The sequence below is a fragment of the Triturus cristatus genome, chromosome 11 (genome assembly GCF_964204655.1).
Source record: "Triturus cristatus chromosome 11, aTriCri1.1, whole genome shotgun sequence".
Lineage (NCBI taxonomy): Eukaryota > Metazoa > Chordata > Amphibia > Caudata > Salamandridae > Triturus > Triturus cristatus.
Genome location: NC_140594.1, coordinates 823,319,647 through 823,339,956, shown reverse-complemented (window position 1 = coordinate 823,339,956; position 20,310 = coordinate 823,319,647). Strand labels below are relative to the sequence as shown.

At 45.3% G+C, this 20,310-nt stretch overlaps 2 protein-coding genes across 2 annotated transcripts in view; both read left to right on the top strand.

Moving 5' to 3' along the window:
- ADAM9 (ADAM metallopeptidase domain 9) overlaps positions 1–20,310 on the top strand; it is a 764,238-nt gene that overhangs the window by 241,300 nt on the left and 502,628 nt on the right. The window lies entirely within an intron of this gene.
- UBE2Z (ubiquitin conjugating enzyme E2 Z) lies at positions 12,874–16,048 on the top strand. The gene has a single exon (XM_085634567.1). The coding sequence runs from the start codon at positions 13,943–13,945 to the stop codon at positions 15,053–15,055; it is 1,113 nt and encodes a 370-aa protein (XP_085490693.1). The 5' UTR covers positions 12,874–13,942; the 3' UTR covers positions 15,056–16,048.

Here is a 20,310-nt window from a genome sequence, read left to right as displayed (position 1 = left end):
GAGCACAAAGAGTCCACTATTTTGAAAAGCTCTTTGGAGGATGTTAAAGAACAGGTTAAATTGGAAAAATAATCCTGTTTTTCCTTAATGACTCTCTTTTTGTACTCACGTAGTAGGCTCTTATAGCCTTCTCTATCCTTGAGATCCCAGGATTTACGCCACCTACGTTCCTTCTGTCTGCAAGTTTGTCTGAGAAGCCTCAGATCGACGGAAAACCAGGGGGCAGTTGGCTTCTGTCTAGCTGCAGCTTTCAGGGAAGGAGGAGCTAGTTCGTCAGCGGCTCTGGTGATGGCATCAGCAAGTTCTTGGGCCGTCTCATCCACCTTCCGCTGAGTTGAAATATGGGCATTGAGAATAAAAGGGGCTACAGCCTCCTTAGTAAAATTTTTGAAGCTCCTTTTGAATTGTTTTTGACCAGAGCCCTCAATGGCAACGGGGCAGGGAATGTCTAGAAACAGCGGGACTGCTAAATGGTCAGACCAGGTAATCGGGACCGGTGTCCCAACCCCTAATCTAGGGTCGTTGGAAAAGATCCCGTCAAGGATATGCCCCGCCTTATGAGTCGGGTGGAGAACTCGTTGTACAAAGTCACATGCCTCCAGAGAATTAAGCAGAGAGCAGGTCTCTTTCGAAGTAACATCCTCTAGGTGAAAATTAATGTCGCCCAGAATAGTGAGATGGGGTCTACCAAAATAAGGTTCCAAAATTCTAAAAAGTTCTGAGCAAAAATTAGCTCTGGACCCAGGGGGCCTATAAAGTAGTATGCCAGAAAAGGAGCTCACCGGGGTATGCACAATACAAAAGTATAGCGCCTCAAAAGGATCCGTAGAGATCGATAAGGGTTTTATGGTACATGTGAGAGTAGATTTAAAAAGAATGGCTATTCCACCCCCTCTACAGCGTTCTCTGTCTAACCTTAGAAAGGTGTATCCTTCAGGAATGGCCAGAAGCAGATCATGGCCAGAAGACTCAGTAGCCCACGTTTCTGTAACAAAGATCCAGTCAGGGTTCCTTGAACTAACAAAATCGTGAAATTCAATCCCATGTTTGATCAATGAGCGCGCATTGATCAAAAATCCCTGTTTGGATTGGGAGGTATGACTGGCCGGCAAAGAAGAGATTGAATAAGTGCGGGCCTGAGTAGGACCGGCAAAAGGAACGTTGCACGAGGGACACAGGTGGGCGCGACACAATACCTCGGGTCTGAGCTGATGATGGCAGCAGAGCGCAGGGGGTCTAAGGGACAAAAGGGTGCCATAAAGGTCCCCCCGGGAGGAAGGCGCGTCAATGCCTGGGGGCCCAGGGTCCAGCCCGTCCTGCAGCGCGTCCTCAGCGCGGACGGGCGCAGACGGGCTTGCCTTTGGCGCGCCTTCGGCGCGCCGCCGGCGCGCCCGCTGCGCCCGCCCGCTGCGCGGACGTGCGGAGCAGATGTTTTTATCCATTGGTGAGTGAGGAGGGTAGGAGGGACGATGGACTGCACCGTCTCCCTTCCCTTCCCAAGATGGCGGCTCCGGTGGGTGGGGGGGAGTGCCCAGCGTCCTGTTATCAGGTTACAACTTCCCTTATTATTTCAATAAAATGATCAAGAAGGGTAACTATGTTGGAACCTCTACCACCCGGCATCCCTCTTGCATAAACGTTAATGATCAAAATATCTGGTGATTGTACCAGACGTAGCCGTATAGCCATGATGTCCGGACTATCAATATACACTTCCTCCACCTTGTAACCTGCTTGCTGTCTAACCCAACAGGTAAGTCCACCTATCGGTCTACCTCTCTGTCCCACCAATGCTACTTTAGAGAAATTTTTAAAAACGGGATGGTAATCTTGCTCCAGGGACCAGGTTTCCTGGAATAACCAGATATCGTAGTTTTCAATATATTCAGACCACTCGATTGAAGTAGTTTTAGAAAATAATCCCGCTATATTCCAAGAAACTATGGACAGATTTGGTTTTGAATGCCCTGGGGTTGTGGCTTCAGAGTTAGCAGGGGTAATGGGCAAGGTGGCATTGCCCAAAACTTCTAGTCCAGAGATGCTATTGGGAGAGGAGGATCTTGCTAAAGAAGATTTTGTAAGGCCATTCTCCCTCACCACCACCAAACTCATGCCCACCCCAATTTGGGGTAACCATGCAGTCAGATTCCACCTTCCTTCAAACAGTTACTGCATTGTGATTTAGCGTTCTTTAAAGTGGTGTGTCTTCATCTCTTCCATAAATAGGAGCAGCATTGGGATGGTCCTGATAGATGCAGAAGTCCTATTGCCTTGTGTTTTTTTTCTTCACATCTTCATCGCCATTCTGATAGTGTCCTTGCTGATGGTAAACCAAGCACCAACAGAGATGGTGAGTTTGGCGGCTTGATAGATAGGGATGCTGTTCCCGAGAGCTTTCCAGATGATGGAGCCTGGTTTTTAAGATGTTGCTGGGAGTCAGTGGAGCTCCTTCAGGATTTTAGCACTGCATAAAAAATTACATTATTTGATGTATCCAAAGCGCATATCTACAGTTCAGAAAACAGCGATGACTCCATCTCTTACAGGAGTCCTCATCTATCAGTTTTAAAGATGCTCCCAGTTCCTTCTGCCATGGTCGACTCAATAGGAACTCCTCATCTACATCTTCATCACACAACTGTACAGGATCTTGAGTCCCCCATTCCTTCCGATGGCTCTCTGTGTTCCACTTCTTGAAATGTATAACTTTATCCCACTACCGAGGTGGATTTTGCTTCAGAAAACTGATTGCATTCACACATACATACCCACCCTAATGACGATCAATAAAGCGGTGTTAAAGAACCAAATGCATAAAATTTTTGTTTACTTTTTTCTAAATAATTTTAAAATTGTCCAATACCACTCAGTTTTGTAAAAATGTTGATCAGTAACTTCACCATTCTTCACTACACCCATTCATTCCAATTTGCTGCTAATCTACTCGTTTTTCCCTCTATCCAACATGATACACCGACATTTCTTGCCATATATTAAAAGAAATTGCTTTTTTTGTCTCTCGTCTTTCTTGTTCAGTTGAAATGTATGCTGCTTCACTCTATAAAGTGTGTACTACATTAGTTACATGTACAGATACTCTAAAAGCAATGTGGTGCATGAAAATCAGCATGTGCCATTTAAATAATTCATTATACAAACTTGTATTCGGGCAAGGATTTCTTTTTTTTAATATTAAGATTTGGTTTTAAGGCTTTTAATTGTAGTATGTAGAAAAAAACAATTTCTCATTCTGCATTATTCCTTGTGAGAGTTCAACCAGCATAGCAACACGCGACTAACAAGAATTTCACAGCATCAGATATGGATTTTAGACAACTCCTACTTCACAAAGGCTGACGAATTTGGTGAAAATCCGGTAGAACATTTACACTTCTCTTGCCACATCCAAAACTCCTGTGGGAATGCCTTTGAGCTGCTAACAAGAATATCTTCAAGAAGTTGGGCCATGTAACCTGTAGGTAGAACATGCTCATAGTGATTAAAAAGATTTTACTTAACGAAGAAACTCTTTACGTTGGTCATAATGATCAAATGTTGCAAGACTAAGAACAGAATCAATTCCATGACACGCCTGTTCCAAATGAATAATGTGCTTTGCTATTAAAGCCAACGCCCCATTGTAGAATTTTTCTGTTTGACCGGACCTACGTCATCCAATTTGGTTGATGGAATGTTCAAATGTTGCTGTAAATATTTTTACATTTTTATATGGTGCTACAAATGACACAAGGCATTTTTGACAGTGAAAGTGGTTTAGCAAAGAAAGTAAAAGTTGACCAGTATATTAAACAGACATGATTTTTGGGAAGCCGTTTATTTCCTATTATTACCAATTGTTTAATGTGTGCTATAACACTTTTATCTCTAGAATTATTGTTTTTGCTACTAAGCGATAACTGCATTGAATTTAAGAATATGCACTTTTTTTTTAGCTAAGTCTCTAGCATGGTCTCAATAGATGTCATTTGAGAATAGTCCACTAATCTGCAAGGTCCCGTATTATGCGGGGATACTGAGAAAGAAACAGCAATGTATGCTTTTGACTCATTTGCTACAAGTGATACCTGAAATTCTGCGAACGTTCTCAACAGTTAGACACACAGACTAATTCTTCTGTGGTCAGCAGGGAGGTTGCAAAATTTGAAAAGGAGGGACTAGTAAGCTATATTTTCAAGGAAAACCCTGTATTTACCATGTACAGTAAGAGGAGCCAATAGAAAAGATGAGAGGGGCTTCAAGCCCATATGCTCAACACAGCATGTCTCGAAGAGACAGTGCAAGCGCTGCCTAGGCGAGACCTAAAAAAAAAATTCTAATAGTGTGAGACAGGAGTTGGGACATGGATAGTAGGTGGTGCCAAATAGGGGCGGGGCTTTTAGTCCGTTACTGCCAACTTAGGATAGGATAGGGCCAACCTCAACCACCGTACCAGCCGAAACACAACCACAGGTGTCTAAATCCTGGGCGGGTCCTGGAAGGGCAATTTGGGGAGGTCCTGCATTAGCTGTAAAGACTAAAAGTGCGCTGACCTCACACAAGCTGAAAACCTACTCTACATAGGAGTTTTCCAGTGTGCATTTTGATGGCGGCGCTTCACCGGGTAACTATGTGAAGAGTGCTGACCTCATGTGGCCCACGGTGGCAACTTGAGAGTTGGTAAATCTACATACTAAGAAACCTTGTACATCATACTTCATTATTTTTTCACATATGCTTTTGGAAAGGCACAGAACTTGACAAAATAGTTTTCTGTGGTGCCCTGTTAAGAAGCAGGGAATTATAGTGAGAGACTCCAGTCATAAAAGAGTTGGATGCAGCCTTTGTTGAATATGAAGAGGTTACTGAAGTATACAGTTTGGCTGATGTAACTAAAAAAAACGTTAAGTAAAAAATAGGTGGCCGACAACAGAGATGGCGAAAACTCCTTTTAAATGGTAAGATTGGTTCCAGGCTCATCGCAAACCCATATAGAAATGTGTACTTTAATGATAAGCTTCTGGCCTGTCCAATTTAGTGCTTTGCTTAGGACAGATAAAGCAGGGAGCTATTGGGTGGGAGTTTTAAGCGAGAGAAATTACTGCCCAGGAACTTAGTGGAAACCTCACGTCTAGCAATGCTGGCTTGTATTTTTAGGTCTCGTAGCTGCGCACATGCGCAGCTCGCTCGGCGAGATTTATTGTCCGTGAGGAGTTTCAGAAGGGGGACTCGAAGCCCCACCCCTCATTTCCATTGGGTAGCGTCAGCGTTTATGGTAAACGCTGGCTTCCCATTGGAAAGGAGGGTTTTTCAAGGACTCCCTTTGGCTTTTTTGCCCGGCCCACCCGGACTGGATCGCCTGCATTATGGCTGTCGTGACGAAGTTTCTTATCAGAAGCTTCATCACGCTGCCTTGCACGCGTCAGTCCGGCTCTCTGATTGGGCCGGACAAAAAAGGATACTTGGCACCGCGTAATTATTTTTGCATCTTGCTTTCACTTTAAAGCGAAAGCGCAATGCAAAAATAAACAGCGGATGGATGGCGAGCAATTTGGCACAAGTTTGCTTGTTGTAGCACCTGACGGGGAAAACATAACTAGTACTGTGCTAAGCACTCGAGTTCTGTTGACTGGCAGCGGATGGGAAACCACAGTGTTTCATTTATTTTTGTAAATAGTCATGTTTTTGACCGGGTCCTGTTTTGTTAATGTCCCCAGAATACATGTCGGTGTTGCATGCTAATACTTTCAGGTTTGCTCTAGAAAAGTGCGCGTGGGGCGAATACGGAGAAAGGGGCAGATGTGAAAAAGGTGCACACAATGACCAGAGGAAGCATTTGTAGTTCCCTTGGTATTTTTTAAGGAGTTGCCTCCCTGTCAACATCCCGAATCCCCATATGGCAGCGGAGCTTTAACAGGGTGGGGGAGTAAATGAAAAAGCCACTGGATCCGTAATAGCTCTTCACTTGACTGCAGCCAGCAATAACAGCGGGAGCAGCTGCAGATAAGAGCGCCTCTGGTGTGTGCCTGAGAGGAGCAGAGAGCGCCCCTGACAGCTCTGACACTTTTTTTTCCCTCTCTCCTGGCTCCTTTTTCTCTCCCCCACCAATCCCTAGAATTCAATGATAGCTGGACAAGTAAGCAAGCCTGCGCTGCTGTCGCTGCGGAGTGAGATGAAGGCAGAGGCGAGAAGCGAGGAGGCGGCTGGGGCGCCGGTGTAACGAATCTTGAGGGAGCCCCCTGCAAACTTCATGGAGGGGGCCCCTTTCAAACTCACCCAGGAACTGTCCGGCCAGGGTGCTGTGCAGAGGGGGCCCCCTGGAGCTTGGCCCTCCCACCGCACTGCGGGGGCCTTTATTAGGCCATGCAAGGGGTGGGGGGCATTAAATCCCTTTTAGCCCCATGGGCGTTGCGCGCCTGCCACTGACGGTCCTAATCTCGCCCACCTCATTACCTTGCAAATACTCACCCATTCATCCACTTCCCCATTACGCACCTTTATCTCCTCGCACTCACCTCATTTACCCCCCACTGCTTTACCTCACTATCCTCACCACTGTATCTCCCCCCTCTCCTCCACTTCTCCATCATCCACTGCACGTCTCCCCCCCTACTCCCCCTCCCCACCTCTGTCATGTTACCTACCATAATCCCCACCCCAATCTGTCACCCCTTTCTTCTGCTGCCCATTACACATAGCCGGGAGTAGAGGTGGGTCACCGTCCTCTCCCAGGAGCCCTCCCCCTAGGCTCCCCCCCTCACTGTCTTGCAGGTGACCTTGTTCAAAAGCGGAGCTCCAGCGCCTGGGTTGGGGAGGGGAGAAGAGAAGAGGAGGCCTGCAACACTATACAGCAATGCTTTACTGGCAGACCTCAAGTGGACGCATTACCAAAGCTCGATTTATTCATGTATTCCAGAGACATGAGAAGGAGCGGCACATGGCCTCCTTGCATGAGACCCAGGCATGTATCAACACATGTCACAGCACAAGTCCAAGAGCAACGGTTACACTGGCTCCGGCCACAGGCAGCTGCGCTTTCCCTACAGTTACAAATTCTCAAACGCTCAGGCCTCAGACAGCAGAGCTGTCCCTGATGTTGCACAGATTTCTCTCGTCTCGTAGAGCGGAGCTATCTCTCTGGTTACACGGATCTCACTATCTGTGGTTCTAGAGCAGAGCCATCCTTCAGGTAACACAAATGCTTAATGCAGCAGAGCCGTCTCTCATATTACACAGATTTCGTTGCTGGCCTCAGACAGCAGAGCTGTCCCTGATGTTACACAGATCTCATAGAGCGGAGCTATCCCTACGGTTACACCAATCTCACAGCATCACAGCGAAGACAAAATAGCTATCTCTCTGGTTAGACAGATCTCATTATCTGTGGTTCTAGAGCAGAGCAATTGTGTAGGAACCTCTCCGGCAGTAGCGAAGGAAATGTGAAGTAGAAACGGAGTATGTGTGTAATTAGGTATTTATTCCGTAGGAACTGAGTACAACAAGGACCAGCAGCTCTGACAGCACAACGGATAAAGTCCCCCAGAACTCCCCATTCAAGTCATAACATTCTAATTACATATACAGGTTCTAGTCCTAGACCACAAACCCACTTAAAGCGATACACCATCGCTACACATCTCCCTTCTTAATTATATATTTTTTTTATAGATAACATTGCAAATGCAACACACACATAAAATTGTTACAAAAATAAAATTCAAATAAACTTACTTAACACATCAATTACAAACGCACAAAATCATCAAATTTCCTGGGGGTAGTGATACACCTACCAAACCTGCTGACTTTGCCCCCAGTGGTGCAATCATTGATTCACTACTCATTCCCTGAACATGCCCATCCTTTAACTCCGCACCATCAGGGGTTTGCTCACAGATGTTATCATGATCATGAGAGACAACTTCACCTGCTCCACTCTGCGAAGTCTGAGAACACAAAGGAGATGTTAACTGTGCACTCGTGCCCAGATCTATGTCCACTAGCATCTCATTGCGTCTTTCCAAAGACGGAAAAACATCCATCCACCAATAGTCTCTTCTCTCCTCGGAAACACATTTTTTTGTAATACCATGATCATTTGAAACCGCAATGCGACTCATATGATGAACACTGTCATCATCGAGTTGCACCGTGTTTCTCATGACTTTTGTAATGGTTCTAGGATCTGAAAATCTGGATTGTAACTTGCTTGATTTTTTTGCAAGCTTAACCCTCACGCATTGTCCTATTTTGACACATGGTTCTCTCGTACCATGTTTATTGTCAAAATAAACTTTATTCTTTCCTTGTGAAATTTTGATAGCTTCCCCTACAAGATCAGCATCCCAGTCATATTTCTTGCTTCTGCCAATCCATCCTGGATTAATTTTACAATGGGGAAATCTACCACGCATTAAACCAAAAGGACTCTCCCCAATTGTGTCATGGGAGGTAATCCTATAAGACCAAATCAATTTATCTAGTTCATCATCCCAATTCTTATTACCTTTGTTTGCTAACTGTAAAATGCCTTTTAAAATTCTATTAACCAAGGGACTTAACAATCCCATTAAACGGCGAGCAGACCTTTCATACCTCGAGAACTCGGGCGCTTCTATATGTCTGCTGCAAGAGACGCACCTTTTACGTAAGGACTGGCACCGGATGAGATCTCGGGCCTTCCCCCAGCAATTCTATTCCTCCACCACTGATAAGAAAGCGAGAGTCGCAATTCTCTTTGCTACACACTTTCGTGGGCAAGTAGGGGACAAGGTGGGCGAGATTAAGGGCAGGTTCCTAGCTTATAGTATCCGGGTGGGAAGCCTGTCCTTGGTTGTGGGGTCCCTGTATGTTCCCAACTTTGGTCAGGAATCCTTTCTTAAGGGTGCCCTCTCGGAGTCCCTATGCTCCCAAGAACGCTACTTACTAATTGGTGGGGATCTTAATCTCGTCATGGACAGGGAGGTGGACAGATCGGGGGCACTTTCACCTGATGGGAGGGATTGGATGCGTCACAGGGGGCTGGTGGATTTGTGGAAAGACCTGCACCCCCAGAGCAAACATTACACCTTCTACTCTCACGTGCACCACACTTACGCTAGGCTGGACCATTTTATAGGATCTTTGGAGTTTCGCGCGTTAGTGGAGGGTGCAGACATTATCCCAGCTGCCATCTCTGACAACGACGCGGTGGTGGCAACCGTAAGGGTCCCGCACCTCAGGGGGGAAGTGGAGTCTGCGTGAGGCCCTATTACAACGCAAAGGAGATAGTTCAGCAACTTCGTAACTGCATCACTGAATACCTCACACTTAACGACTGCCCTGATACACCTGTTGCAGTTCTTTGGGGAGCCTTAAAAGCAGTAGTGAGGGGGGAACTGATAGGCATTTCTGCGGCAGAGGATAAAGAGCGCAAAGATAAACGTCTCTCCTTAACGGCCAGGGTAACTGAACTTGAGAGGGTGCACAGTCGTACAGGGGCCCCGAGGATCTGGAAACAGCTGAAAGCGGCTAGGGCTTAGCTGGCGGGCCTAGACCTAGATCGCGCCGAGTACGCTGCCCTTGGTTTGGGGGAGTTTTTTTTTTCTTTTTTCACGAGCCGATATAGGCCCGTCAGCAGGTGTTCCAGCTTTAACAGTACCCACAATTGGGCGTATTGTCCTGGCATTTTGGCGGCTTTGTGTTATTGTATACAGGACGGGTGGGTACTGGCTTTGAGCTTTGTCATATTTCTTGGGACACGAAAGCATTGCTTTGTGTTTGCATTATGTGCATTATGCCAAACTCAATAAAACATAGTTAAACAAAAAATTCTATTAACCCTTTCCACTACTGAATTACCTCTTGGGTGATACAAGGCTGTGAACTTCTGCTCAATTCCCGTGTTTTCCATAAATTTACTCATCAAATCAGACTTGAATTGAACCCCGTTGTCCGTCAAAATGCATGCTGGAAAACCTTCTCTCAAAAAACATTTCTCCAAAAAACAAATAACTGTTTCTGTGTTTACTTTTGTTACAACCTCAACCTCAATCCATCTTGAGAATAGGTCCACAAGAACTACAATGTACTTAGTGACCCCATCTTGCCACTCTAAAGGACCCATTATGTCTAAAGCGACTTCTTCCGAAGGTAAATTTGGGCAAGGAAGAGATGACATGGGGGGATTAAGTGTTTTCTGTACCTTGTCGGAGCATTCGCAGTGAATACACTCCCTTACAAATCTTTCAATTTCCAAATCAATTCTTGGCCACCAATACAAGGCTTTAATGTTCCTCTTAGTGCGAGAAACTCCTGGGTTGATGATAGTTCCTCAACTGCCAGTGATACAGAAGTACAGGTGAATTGTGTCCAAAAAAAGAAAGTGGTACTGAATATTACTGGTAGTTCATCTTCTAAACCTTTGTGCATGGTCTCTTTAGGAGGCATAGTAGTCCAATTAGCTGCTGACTCGGAATCTCCATTCACCATAGTCTCACAAGAGATATGGAACAATCTGTTCATTAGCAAAATGGGTGAATGGTTAGAACCTAACGATGTCTCTGCTGAAAGCTTCACGGGGGACAAAATAGACATGTTAGGTTTTAGAACACTAATTTTCAGGTTTAAAGAAAGACAAGCTGTGGGAAAGTTGTATATAGCCAGAGATGGTCCATCAGTTTTGGGATGGAAAGATCAAAAGTCATTAGACATCATCCTGAATCCGAATAGCAAAGAACAAGTTTTAGTCTCCTGTGATGGGGAAGACACTAAGAAATGGGTCTTACAAGAATTCCCAGAAGTTTTCACCAATAGTATGGGCAAATTAAAGGGATTTACACATCGGATTCACTTAAAAGAAGGGGCCATTCCCAAGATTCACAAGGCAAGGAACATTCCTTTTATTGTCAGAGATGAAGTGAAGGCGGAGCTTCAGAAGATGTTAAACAATAATGTTATTGAAACGGTGGAAGCTGCTGAATGGGTTTCTCCATTAGTCGTAGCACGCAAATCGAATGGCAAGGCCCGTTTATGCGTGGACTTAGGATATCTCAACGATAACATATTAGTGGACCAGTTTCCTCTCCCAAGAATTGATGAAATGCTATCTGTAACACGGAACGGAAAGTGGTTCTCCACTTTGGACCTATCAGCAGCTTATCATCAAGTTGTTTTAGAGAAAAGTAGCAGGCATCTCACCACTTTCTGCACTCCATTTGGCTGTTACAGATTTAAACGCATGCCTTTCGGATTGGCATCAGCCGCTGCAGTATTTCAGAGGCTCATGGCAAACCTTTTCAGCCACATCCAAGAAGTTGCAGTCTTCCAAGACTACATTTTAATTATGGGGAAGGATAGAACACACCATGATATGATCTTAAGAGAAGTGTTGTCCATCACCTTTCTTAACAATGGCAATGATGTCTTTAAGACAGCTTTCCCCCTCAATCCACAACTTATCCTGTAAGGTTCTATTCTTTGTGTACATGACAACCTGGTCTCGGATAAACTCGTCATGCAGTTGAGCAAACCTGCACTTGCTCGCTAATTTCCTTAATGCAGAGACATATTCCTCTATAGTTTCATGTTTTTCTTGTTTCCTGTGGAAGAAAGAATGTCTAGTAACAGCAATACACACGGATGGAGAAAAATGATCATCCAGATCTAAAATTGCTGACTTAAATACATCCAGATCACCCTCTGATCTCTCAACCTTGTTCATTTCATTAAAAATACGTAAACCTTCAGGGCCTAAGGAGTACAATAGCATTCTCTTTTTCCTTTCAGGTGAAAACGTTCCGCTGATATCCTCTAAATTAGCAATGTAGTTGATTAAATACTCCTTCCAGTCCAACCATGCTACTACTGGTTCACCAGGAGTAGGTAAAAATTATTTTGGCGAATTGAAGTGTGGACTTGAAAAATTTCCATCCCCAGAAGTAGTATTCCTTGTGTCAGTGGATGACGTGTTGGTCGGCATGTTAGTGAATAATGCGGAAATGGCAAACCTAAATTAATTAAAGTGAGATGCACTTGGTTTTTACACCTGTTCCTCTCGTTAACTTGTGACTAAATCACTACTTCAAGTCTGTTCCTCTGGTAAACTTGTGACTTAATCACTACTTCAAGTATGCAATGTTGTGCTGTTGTAAATAAATGGACTTCATGAAAACTTCCCTGACGTACTCAGCAGAACCTAAAACTTAGAGCTGCTTGAGTAAAAAAATGTGGAGGGCCAAACTTTTAAACATATTCATTTGTTTCCCTTTTTTTTTTTTTTTTTAATACCTTTATCCTTCATTTTTTTTTTTCCCTGAAGATTCCCTTTAATTTTCACTTCAATAGCGCACGTTTATTATTGGACTGCACGCATGCAAAACGAAGACTTCAGCGTGTGAGAAGGTTCCGTTCGTGAGCTGCTGTCATAGCAACCTAATCGCATAAAAATGTTGTCCTGAAGCGTAACATGGTGACGCTTTATGCCGTCTTCCCCACGTACGTCATCAACAGTGCTCTGCCAATCAGCTGGAGATACGTAGGTGCAATGCTGTGCGGTAGGAGTTCGAGCCAGAAGAATCACGTCTTGGGAGAGCGCGACAGCGTGACTAGTCAAAATCCGGGAAATATGTTACGCGACTTTTGAAAGTAAGTCAAATCCACTGTGATTGATTTTCAATAGAGCATAAGTTAATTTCCCATCACAAAACCTTTTAAAATAAGTAATCACGCTTACCGCAAATACGAGCGGTCACTCGGCTGGAATGTAAACATCAAACTCTGCGAGGCAGAGCGACCGACAGTTGCGCTCTCGTTGAAAAGGGAAGAAAATCCTTTTCGCTTCCTCTCTTGAAGACGGGTGTAGCTGATCCCGTAGTTCTGTAGGCAGTTAAAGTTGAGATTCCATCTGCTTTTACCTTTTCTTTGTTCTTTTTTTAATAAAGTTGATCCCAAATAGTCGCCAAAATTGTGTAGGAACCTCTCCAGCAGTAGCGAAGGAAGTGTGAAGTAGAAACGGAGTATGTGTATAATTAGGTATTTATTCCGTAGGAACTGAGTACAACAAGGACCAGCAGCTCTGACAGCACAACGGATAAAGTCCCCCAGAACTCCCCATTCAAGTCATAACATTCTAATTACATATACAGGTTCTAGTCCTAGACCACGAACCCACTTAAAGCGATACACCATCGCTACACATTCCTCAGGTAACACACATACGTCATACAGCAGAGCTGTCTGGCCGAAGGCAGCAGAGCTGTCACTCAAGTTACCCAGACCTCGCAGTAGCAGGCATCAGGAGAGCAGAGGTTACACAGATTTTATAGGCTCCGGTTTTAAAGAGCATAGCTATCCCTCAGATTACAATCTACACAGCGTCGGTATCGGACGTCACAGCTACCTCACAGATAATGCATATTTAATAGACGCAGGCTTTCAGACAGCAGGGGTAACCCCTAGGTTGCATAGACCTTGGATGACTCAGAGTGGAGCTCCCATACCTGAGTTTTGGGATGAGGGGGGGGCCCCCTGCAGCACGTCTACCCCCCCCCCCCCCCCCCCCCGCGGGGCGGCAGGGGCCTGTGTTAAATCCGGCGGCTACTTCGGAAGGAGAGCTGAGCGGACCCCTGCCCCCGAGTCCGCCAACCCCTATGACAGCGAGGAGGCCCCCGGCAAGCTATTCCGCGAGTCCGCTCGTGTCTTTACATTTTTTGCATCACATGTCTGTGGTGTCCCGGATTGCGGCCCCTCCTTTGACTCCTGCCAGGGTAATTTGTGTCCTAACAGCACGCTAGTTTACAGCACAATATAACCGTTCAATGAATTTACTATCCAATCTCCCAGGCGGGACGCTCTGGATCAAGACTCGTTGGTTCTGTCTGAGACGTTCTGTCTCCAAACTTGCTGATCTACTCTACGCACAGTCTGTTCTCGTCTCGCTGGTCCCGGAAGTGGCAGTAGCGACGGAATGGCGGAGGGTTCTGGGGAGGACGCGGTGTTGGCGGCGTTGGTGGCAGCTGGCGGCAACGGTTCAGGAGGTTCACCTGTGTCGGGAGGCGGCGCGGGGAACGCCACTTTACTGCCAGCGGAATTATGGGCAGCAGCTGGCTACGGAGTGCCGACCGGAGGCGTCCCTCCTATCGCAACTATTGCTCCTATGCCCCCAATTGCGACCATTGCACCCATGCCACCTACAGGCACAGTCTCTCCACTGAGCGGCATGCCATCTGCAGGGACTGCGCTCCTTACATATTCCAGCTTCTGGGATCCCACAGTGAGCAGCGACTGGGACAACGAGAGGGCATCAGCACAGTGCGTGCTGCGGATCAAAAGAGACATTATGTCGATCTACAAAGAACCCCCTCCAGGAATGTTTGTTGTGCCTGATCCACAGGACATGACAAAGATCCATGCACTAATCACAGGCCCGTTTGACACGCCTTATGAAGGGGGTTTCTTCTTGTTCCTGTTCCGATGCCCGCCAGATTATCCCATTCATCCACCCCGTGTCAAGCTGATGACGACTGGGAACAACACCGTCCGTTTTAACCCAAACTTCTACCGCAACGGCAAAGTCTGCCTGAGCATTCTGGGCACGTGGACCGGCCCTGCCTGGAGCCCTGCTCAGAGCATCTCTTCCGTCCTCATCTCCATCCAGTCCCTGATGACGGAGAACCCATATCACAATGAACCTGGCTTTGAGCAGGAGAGACAGTGCGGAGATAGTAAACATTACAATGAATGCATCCGACATGAAACTATCCGAGTAGCAGTGTGTGACATGCTGGAGGGAAAGTGCCTGTGTCCAGAAACCTTACGGAGTGTGATGGATAAATCTTTCATGGAGTATTACGATTTCTACGAAGTTGTGTGCAAGGACAGACTTCACCTACAAGGACAGAGCATGCAGGACCCCTTTGGTGAAAAACGAGGGCACTTTGACTACCAGTCCTTATTAATCCGCCTGCAAGCCATTCGACAAAAGGTACAGGAGAAGCACCACCAGGAGAATATGGATATAGACTCTGAGAGCAGTTCTTCGGAGACAGAGACTGACACACAGGAGAGCTCCAAGCCTTAGAGGGATGTCCGTATCCTTAAGCCCCAGGGATGGAGCACCTGCGGAGGCTGGACTTCCACTTAAACCACTCGGAAGAGCACACGACTATCCAGCAGCCAAGACTGGCCTGCTGTGTGCATTTGGGAATAAATAACTGTGCGCCTCTTCCACAAAGCCTATTTTCGTTTGGTGCAGACTCCTTCAGATCTTTTAACTACCAGAAGGTAACCATCAGTTTTAAAAGAACAGACTATTGGAAGCAGGACCCGTGATTACAGCGTATGGATTCTTTAGAACACTTTTAGCTGATGTGATCACAGGCACGCTGTGCTGTATGGTATGGAATCTTTGAGCATAAGTCCAGGTCTGGTACCAAAATGGACGAGAAGGGTATGACGTTTGGTTCTTACTGTCACCGGTGGTACCTCAGATAAAGGCCCCTGCTTTAGACAGACCAAAGATTTGGCATTCTAAGTATGATCTGGGCACTATTGAGGCGAGTATGGGACGAGAAATAGTGGGGGGAGGGGGGATCAGTTGTCACATGCCCTTTAGAGATCTGAGCTACGGTGCGTCTCACAATTAACTTTGCTTTTATTAAAAATAGCAGCATTTTCTGCAGCCATCACATAACCAGTAGACCTTGCACCAGAAGAGCCATGTCACTCGTAGATATGTTGACTTTTTTGTATTTTTGTTTGTTCCAGCTACTGCACTAAACTTTCCATGAGACTGGGCGGGATGTTTGCGGTCACAATAGCCCACCTCACCATTTCTTTCATAGAAGCATTGGCATAGCCAATAGGTCTCACCTTTGGGGCCTTATAAGTGTATAACCAGAGCTATTGACTTTGCCAATGTCTTTAAGCTGTGCTATAGAGAAGTGAGGCTGCTGTGCAGCTTGCTGAAAAGTTTTAATAAAAGTGGCAGAACCATTTTTGTTACCTAATATATGACCAAGAAGGCATGTACAACTGAACGACCGTATTAAAAAAAAGTATTTACAATAAAAAATGTCCTCCATTTTCTTTTGTTCTTGCAATGCTGGCAACTTGTTTCTGCCTATTCCAATGGTTGTTTGTTAAAGCTTTTTTTTGAGGGGGCATAAACAATCAGAGGGTGAAGGTTGGGAACTAGTACCTGTATTATAACACTAGCAGCGGCCAGATGCTAGGGGAGAATCAACAGATGCCAGATTCCGAGAGCAGGCTGAGGGATACTGAGGTGGTGGTGGTGACTAGTGCGGAGACGTATGCTGGGGTGATGCTGAATGATACTTAGGTCTTGCTGAGTGATGATGATGTGGTGGTGTACTAGTGTAAAGGCGATGCTGAGTGATGCTGTGGTGGCGCTGAGTGATGCTGTGGTGGCGCTGAGTTCGTTACACTGTGCTTAAAAACTTGTGTAAAGGGAGCTGATTTCCGTGTGAAGCGCTCTAAAGCCCTTGGTTCAAGTTTGTGCTATAAATATGCGGGCCAGGCAAGTGGTTGTGGCCTAATGTAATGTAATCGGACAATATCCGGTGAAAGCACTACGTATTCCCAGCTCAGGGAGTGCTTCTTCTTATGACAAATCTCCTAATATCACACCCGTTGCGGCTAGGGCTGCAGATGTTAGAACTGGGTAACTAGGTTAGAATCTCGGCTCAGGCGCACCATCTTGTGATTCTGTGCAAATCGCTTTGTTACACTGTGCTTAAAAACTGTTGTGTAAGGGGAGCTGATTTCCGTGTGAAGCGCTATAATGCCCTTGGGTCAAGTTTGCACTATAATTATGCTGGACAGGCAAGCGGGTGTGGTCTAATGTAATCGGACAATATCAAGTGAAAGCACTAAGCCCGGGAGTTGCGTGCGCGGTGGCAAAAGTGAAAGCAGCTGCAGCGTCCCGCGAGTGTAAGGGTGCCCGCGAGTGAGCGAGGAAAGCCAGATGACGGCTGTGCGCGTGCAACCACAAGCTTTAGGCCACAAGCAAATGCTTGTGGTCGGATTTCTGAAGCCCACTCACTAAATGTCTTGCCAGACCAGTGCATGCGCTGGCTCAGGTGAGACCTAAAAAAAGTGGAGAATGCCTTCCAGGGTACAGTAGGAGGTTCTTGAATAGACCTATGCTGGCGGTCTGAGGTACATGGTGATCTACATGTGATGGCACTCTAGGCTTCCCTACTGTGATGCCAGTCTTGAAGAAAGTGTATTCCAACTTCTCCCAACCGAGCTAGTCCCTCTTTTTGCACATTTTTTGTCTCTTTTTCTTGCAAGTGTTATGGAAGTAACAGTGTAATGTTTTTATTTAATCTTCTTTCTGGCTTGTAGTAAGACTGCATCACTGAATACAAGCGGACAGGACCACGTTGGTTTGTTGGGAGTGCAAATGGTTTTTAAAGAAATAAGCAGTCTGTAATCTCTTGAATCGTAAACCCCTCTGTTAGGTGAGGGAATACATTTAATCACAAGGGAACTCCACAACGTGTGGAGGAGGGAACAGGAGGCATGGGGTTCTAGGAGCTAGCAGCCTCAACTATTAAATGTTTACCACAGAAAGCTGCTCCTAGTGAAAGTGACCCTAATACAGTTACAAAAGCATTGTGAGTGAGGGCCTCTCACAAAAAGTGACGGACTGGTCTCACACACCACCTGGTGTCATGCTTCATCATCGGCCAGTCCTCGCCCTCTAAAACCTTTGTTTGATAGAGGGCGGGCATACACCTGACGACAGGGATGCACTTCTAAGCTATTGAGTGGGGGCCTGTGAAAATGTGTGTGAGGTTAAAAATCATTATAGTTACCAGAAAATCTTATTTTAATGTGACTAATAACTATATAATACTAAAAGCATTGGACGGTGAGTGGGGTGTTTAGTATCCCCTAACCGTCTCGTGAGTGGTCAACATGTTTCTGCCGCGTCGGCCCAAGTGGGTCCAAGGCATTCATCAGGACCTAAGTGAAAACAGGGGGGCTCCGTTCTTACTAACTGGTGGCAAGACAATACCACTGTGCGGGTGTGGCAAAGTCCACGCTCCTAATGAGCTTCCAAACATCAAGCCCTAGTCGCAAAAACTACTTGCCCCATGGGGGGAGGGGAGGGGAAACTCCTGTTAGTTTGTCTCAGGAAAGTATCCCTCGTGCGTCCTACATTACTGCTCCCGGTCCACCCGAATGGGGAATAAATTACCACTGTGCGTGGATAACCAGGAACTATTCTAAAACAAATGTATATATATATCCATTCAATGCCAAGCTTAGTAAGACCTATGCTACAAAGGTAAATATGGAAACATAAAATGGGACGGAATTACACTTTTCCGCTCCTCCTTTCAACATGGGTTTAGCGTTTGGATCCTGTCGGTGTGAAAAAAAATGCCCATAATATATTTCAAATGCAAAACCAACAGTTGATGGACAGAATGCAGAACAATGTCATACATTCACCCCAGTACAGAGATCCATCCAGGGATGTTGAATTCCTATAGCCCGACGCCCGGGACATATTGTTTGGGGTCAAGGGCAACAAGTTTCCATGTGTACTTTCTCCTTGGGACAAGTAGGCCCACATGATGGATCAGGGAAAGCATTGCCTGCAGTTAAAGTAATATTTGTTTCCATGTTTTAACGCTGTTCAAACTTGAATTTATGGTTCATAAATGCAAAACCTTTATTATTAGGGTGAGCGATCTAAGTACATGTTGTAAGCTCAGACTACTACTGACAGTGGTTAAAGTATAAAAATTGGTGCACACACTTCCATTGTTTAGCACTATGAGGCTATGCATACTGCTCCCAGAATGCTCTCTGATTAGATGCAAATATATGGAGACGCTTGAAAGCAAGATTGATTATTCTTTGCTTTCAAGATAAATTGTTCACAAAAAAAGCAAAAACATTTAGCTAAACTACTGTAACATTTTAGGTAGCGTTTTTCTGAAGCATCATTTAGTAAAATGTGTTGATGCATGCTAGTATTTCCCAAAAATATTCATAATGGAAAATCACTGTAACCAGTTTTAATAAGATTATGGGAAACATAAAAATAAACAAGCATTGGTAAAGCCAACAGGTCTGAAATTGTTGGTCAGTCTTTTGGTTTTATCAATGCGTGACTTGTTTTGCCATGTTTTTTGTAAAATCTTATTGGTGTGGGTGCTGCTGGGCCCTCATCATTATAACAAACCTAGGCAAAAGCAAAAATGTTTCGGTCTCAAAAAGCACACATTGCCACAGTAGTTCCTGGCACTGAACAAAACTACTGTGTGTCAAGTACGCTCCTTATGAAAGAACAGAATGCTGTCATTCACAGTGAACCTAGCCAACTGACAGAGAGAGACATTTTAATAAACACAACATGCCATGGTTAATACCAGACGTAATTAGGGGGCCAATTATTAAGTAAAGTCTCAAAAGTGCACTTATGTCCTTGCATTAAGTGCAGATATAAGACTTTCCTGAATTCACAAGACTTTACAGAAGTAGGCCAAGAAATAGTATTCCTAGAAAATATTTGTGAACTGCATTTTAGCATGAGCAAATATGCATGTGTAGATTTGCTCATGCGAAAATCTGAGCGTTTGCAAGTTTACTTCCCCTGCAACCACTTTTTTCCCAACTCAGGAAGAAGTTTTATGTCTGCCATTGTCAGGAGTAAATATCCAACCTTTCTCAGTATGGGAAAAGATTAGAGAAGAGCTGGTGAAAACCCTCAAAACATGCAAGTTAGTAGGTTTGCTCAGACTCAAAAGGGCATTCCAACCCTGGAACTGTTGCTTAACTTCAGCGGCAGTATGTAGATCTGCGGAAATGTGGCAACAGAAGGAAATTGCTAGTATTCATACCCTGCTATGGAAGCAGCCCTGGCATATTCAGAGAGGCTATTTCGGAGCTCTTATATAAGGGTATTGCTGCCATAATTTGTCACCGCATTACATGGCACAAAAGGGACAAGTGGTTTTTGTTACAGGACAAGTAGATTTATGAAGTAACCTGCCCCATGGACAAGTAGATATTTTATTAAATTCCACACCCCTGATCCATCGTTTTTTTTTGTTGTTGTTGTTGTTTTGTTTTTTTGCTCACCATGCCATTCCAGTTTGAACCCAGCCATATGCAAATCAGTCTTGACCCTGTGCCTCATGGGAACAGTCCAGCCCGAACTGCCAAGCCAGGTCCTCCCTGGACTGGAACCAAGCATCCTAGGACCGGTTTCGGGGTTTCACCCCTCTTCAGCCAGGATAGCTTAATTCCAGTGGCATGGAAAGAACGGCGATGGATCAAACCCAGATCTGTTGA

Coding starts and splice junctions, on each gene's coding strand:
- UBE2Z (XM_085634567.1), top strand. CDS start 13,943: ATGGCGGAGGGTTCTGGGGAGGACGCGGTGTTGGCGGCGTTGGTGGCA.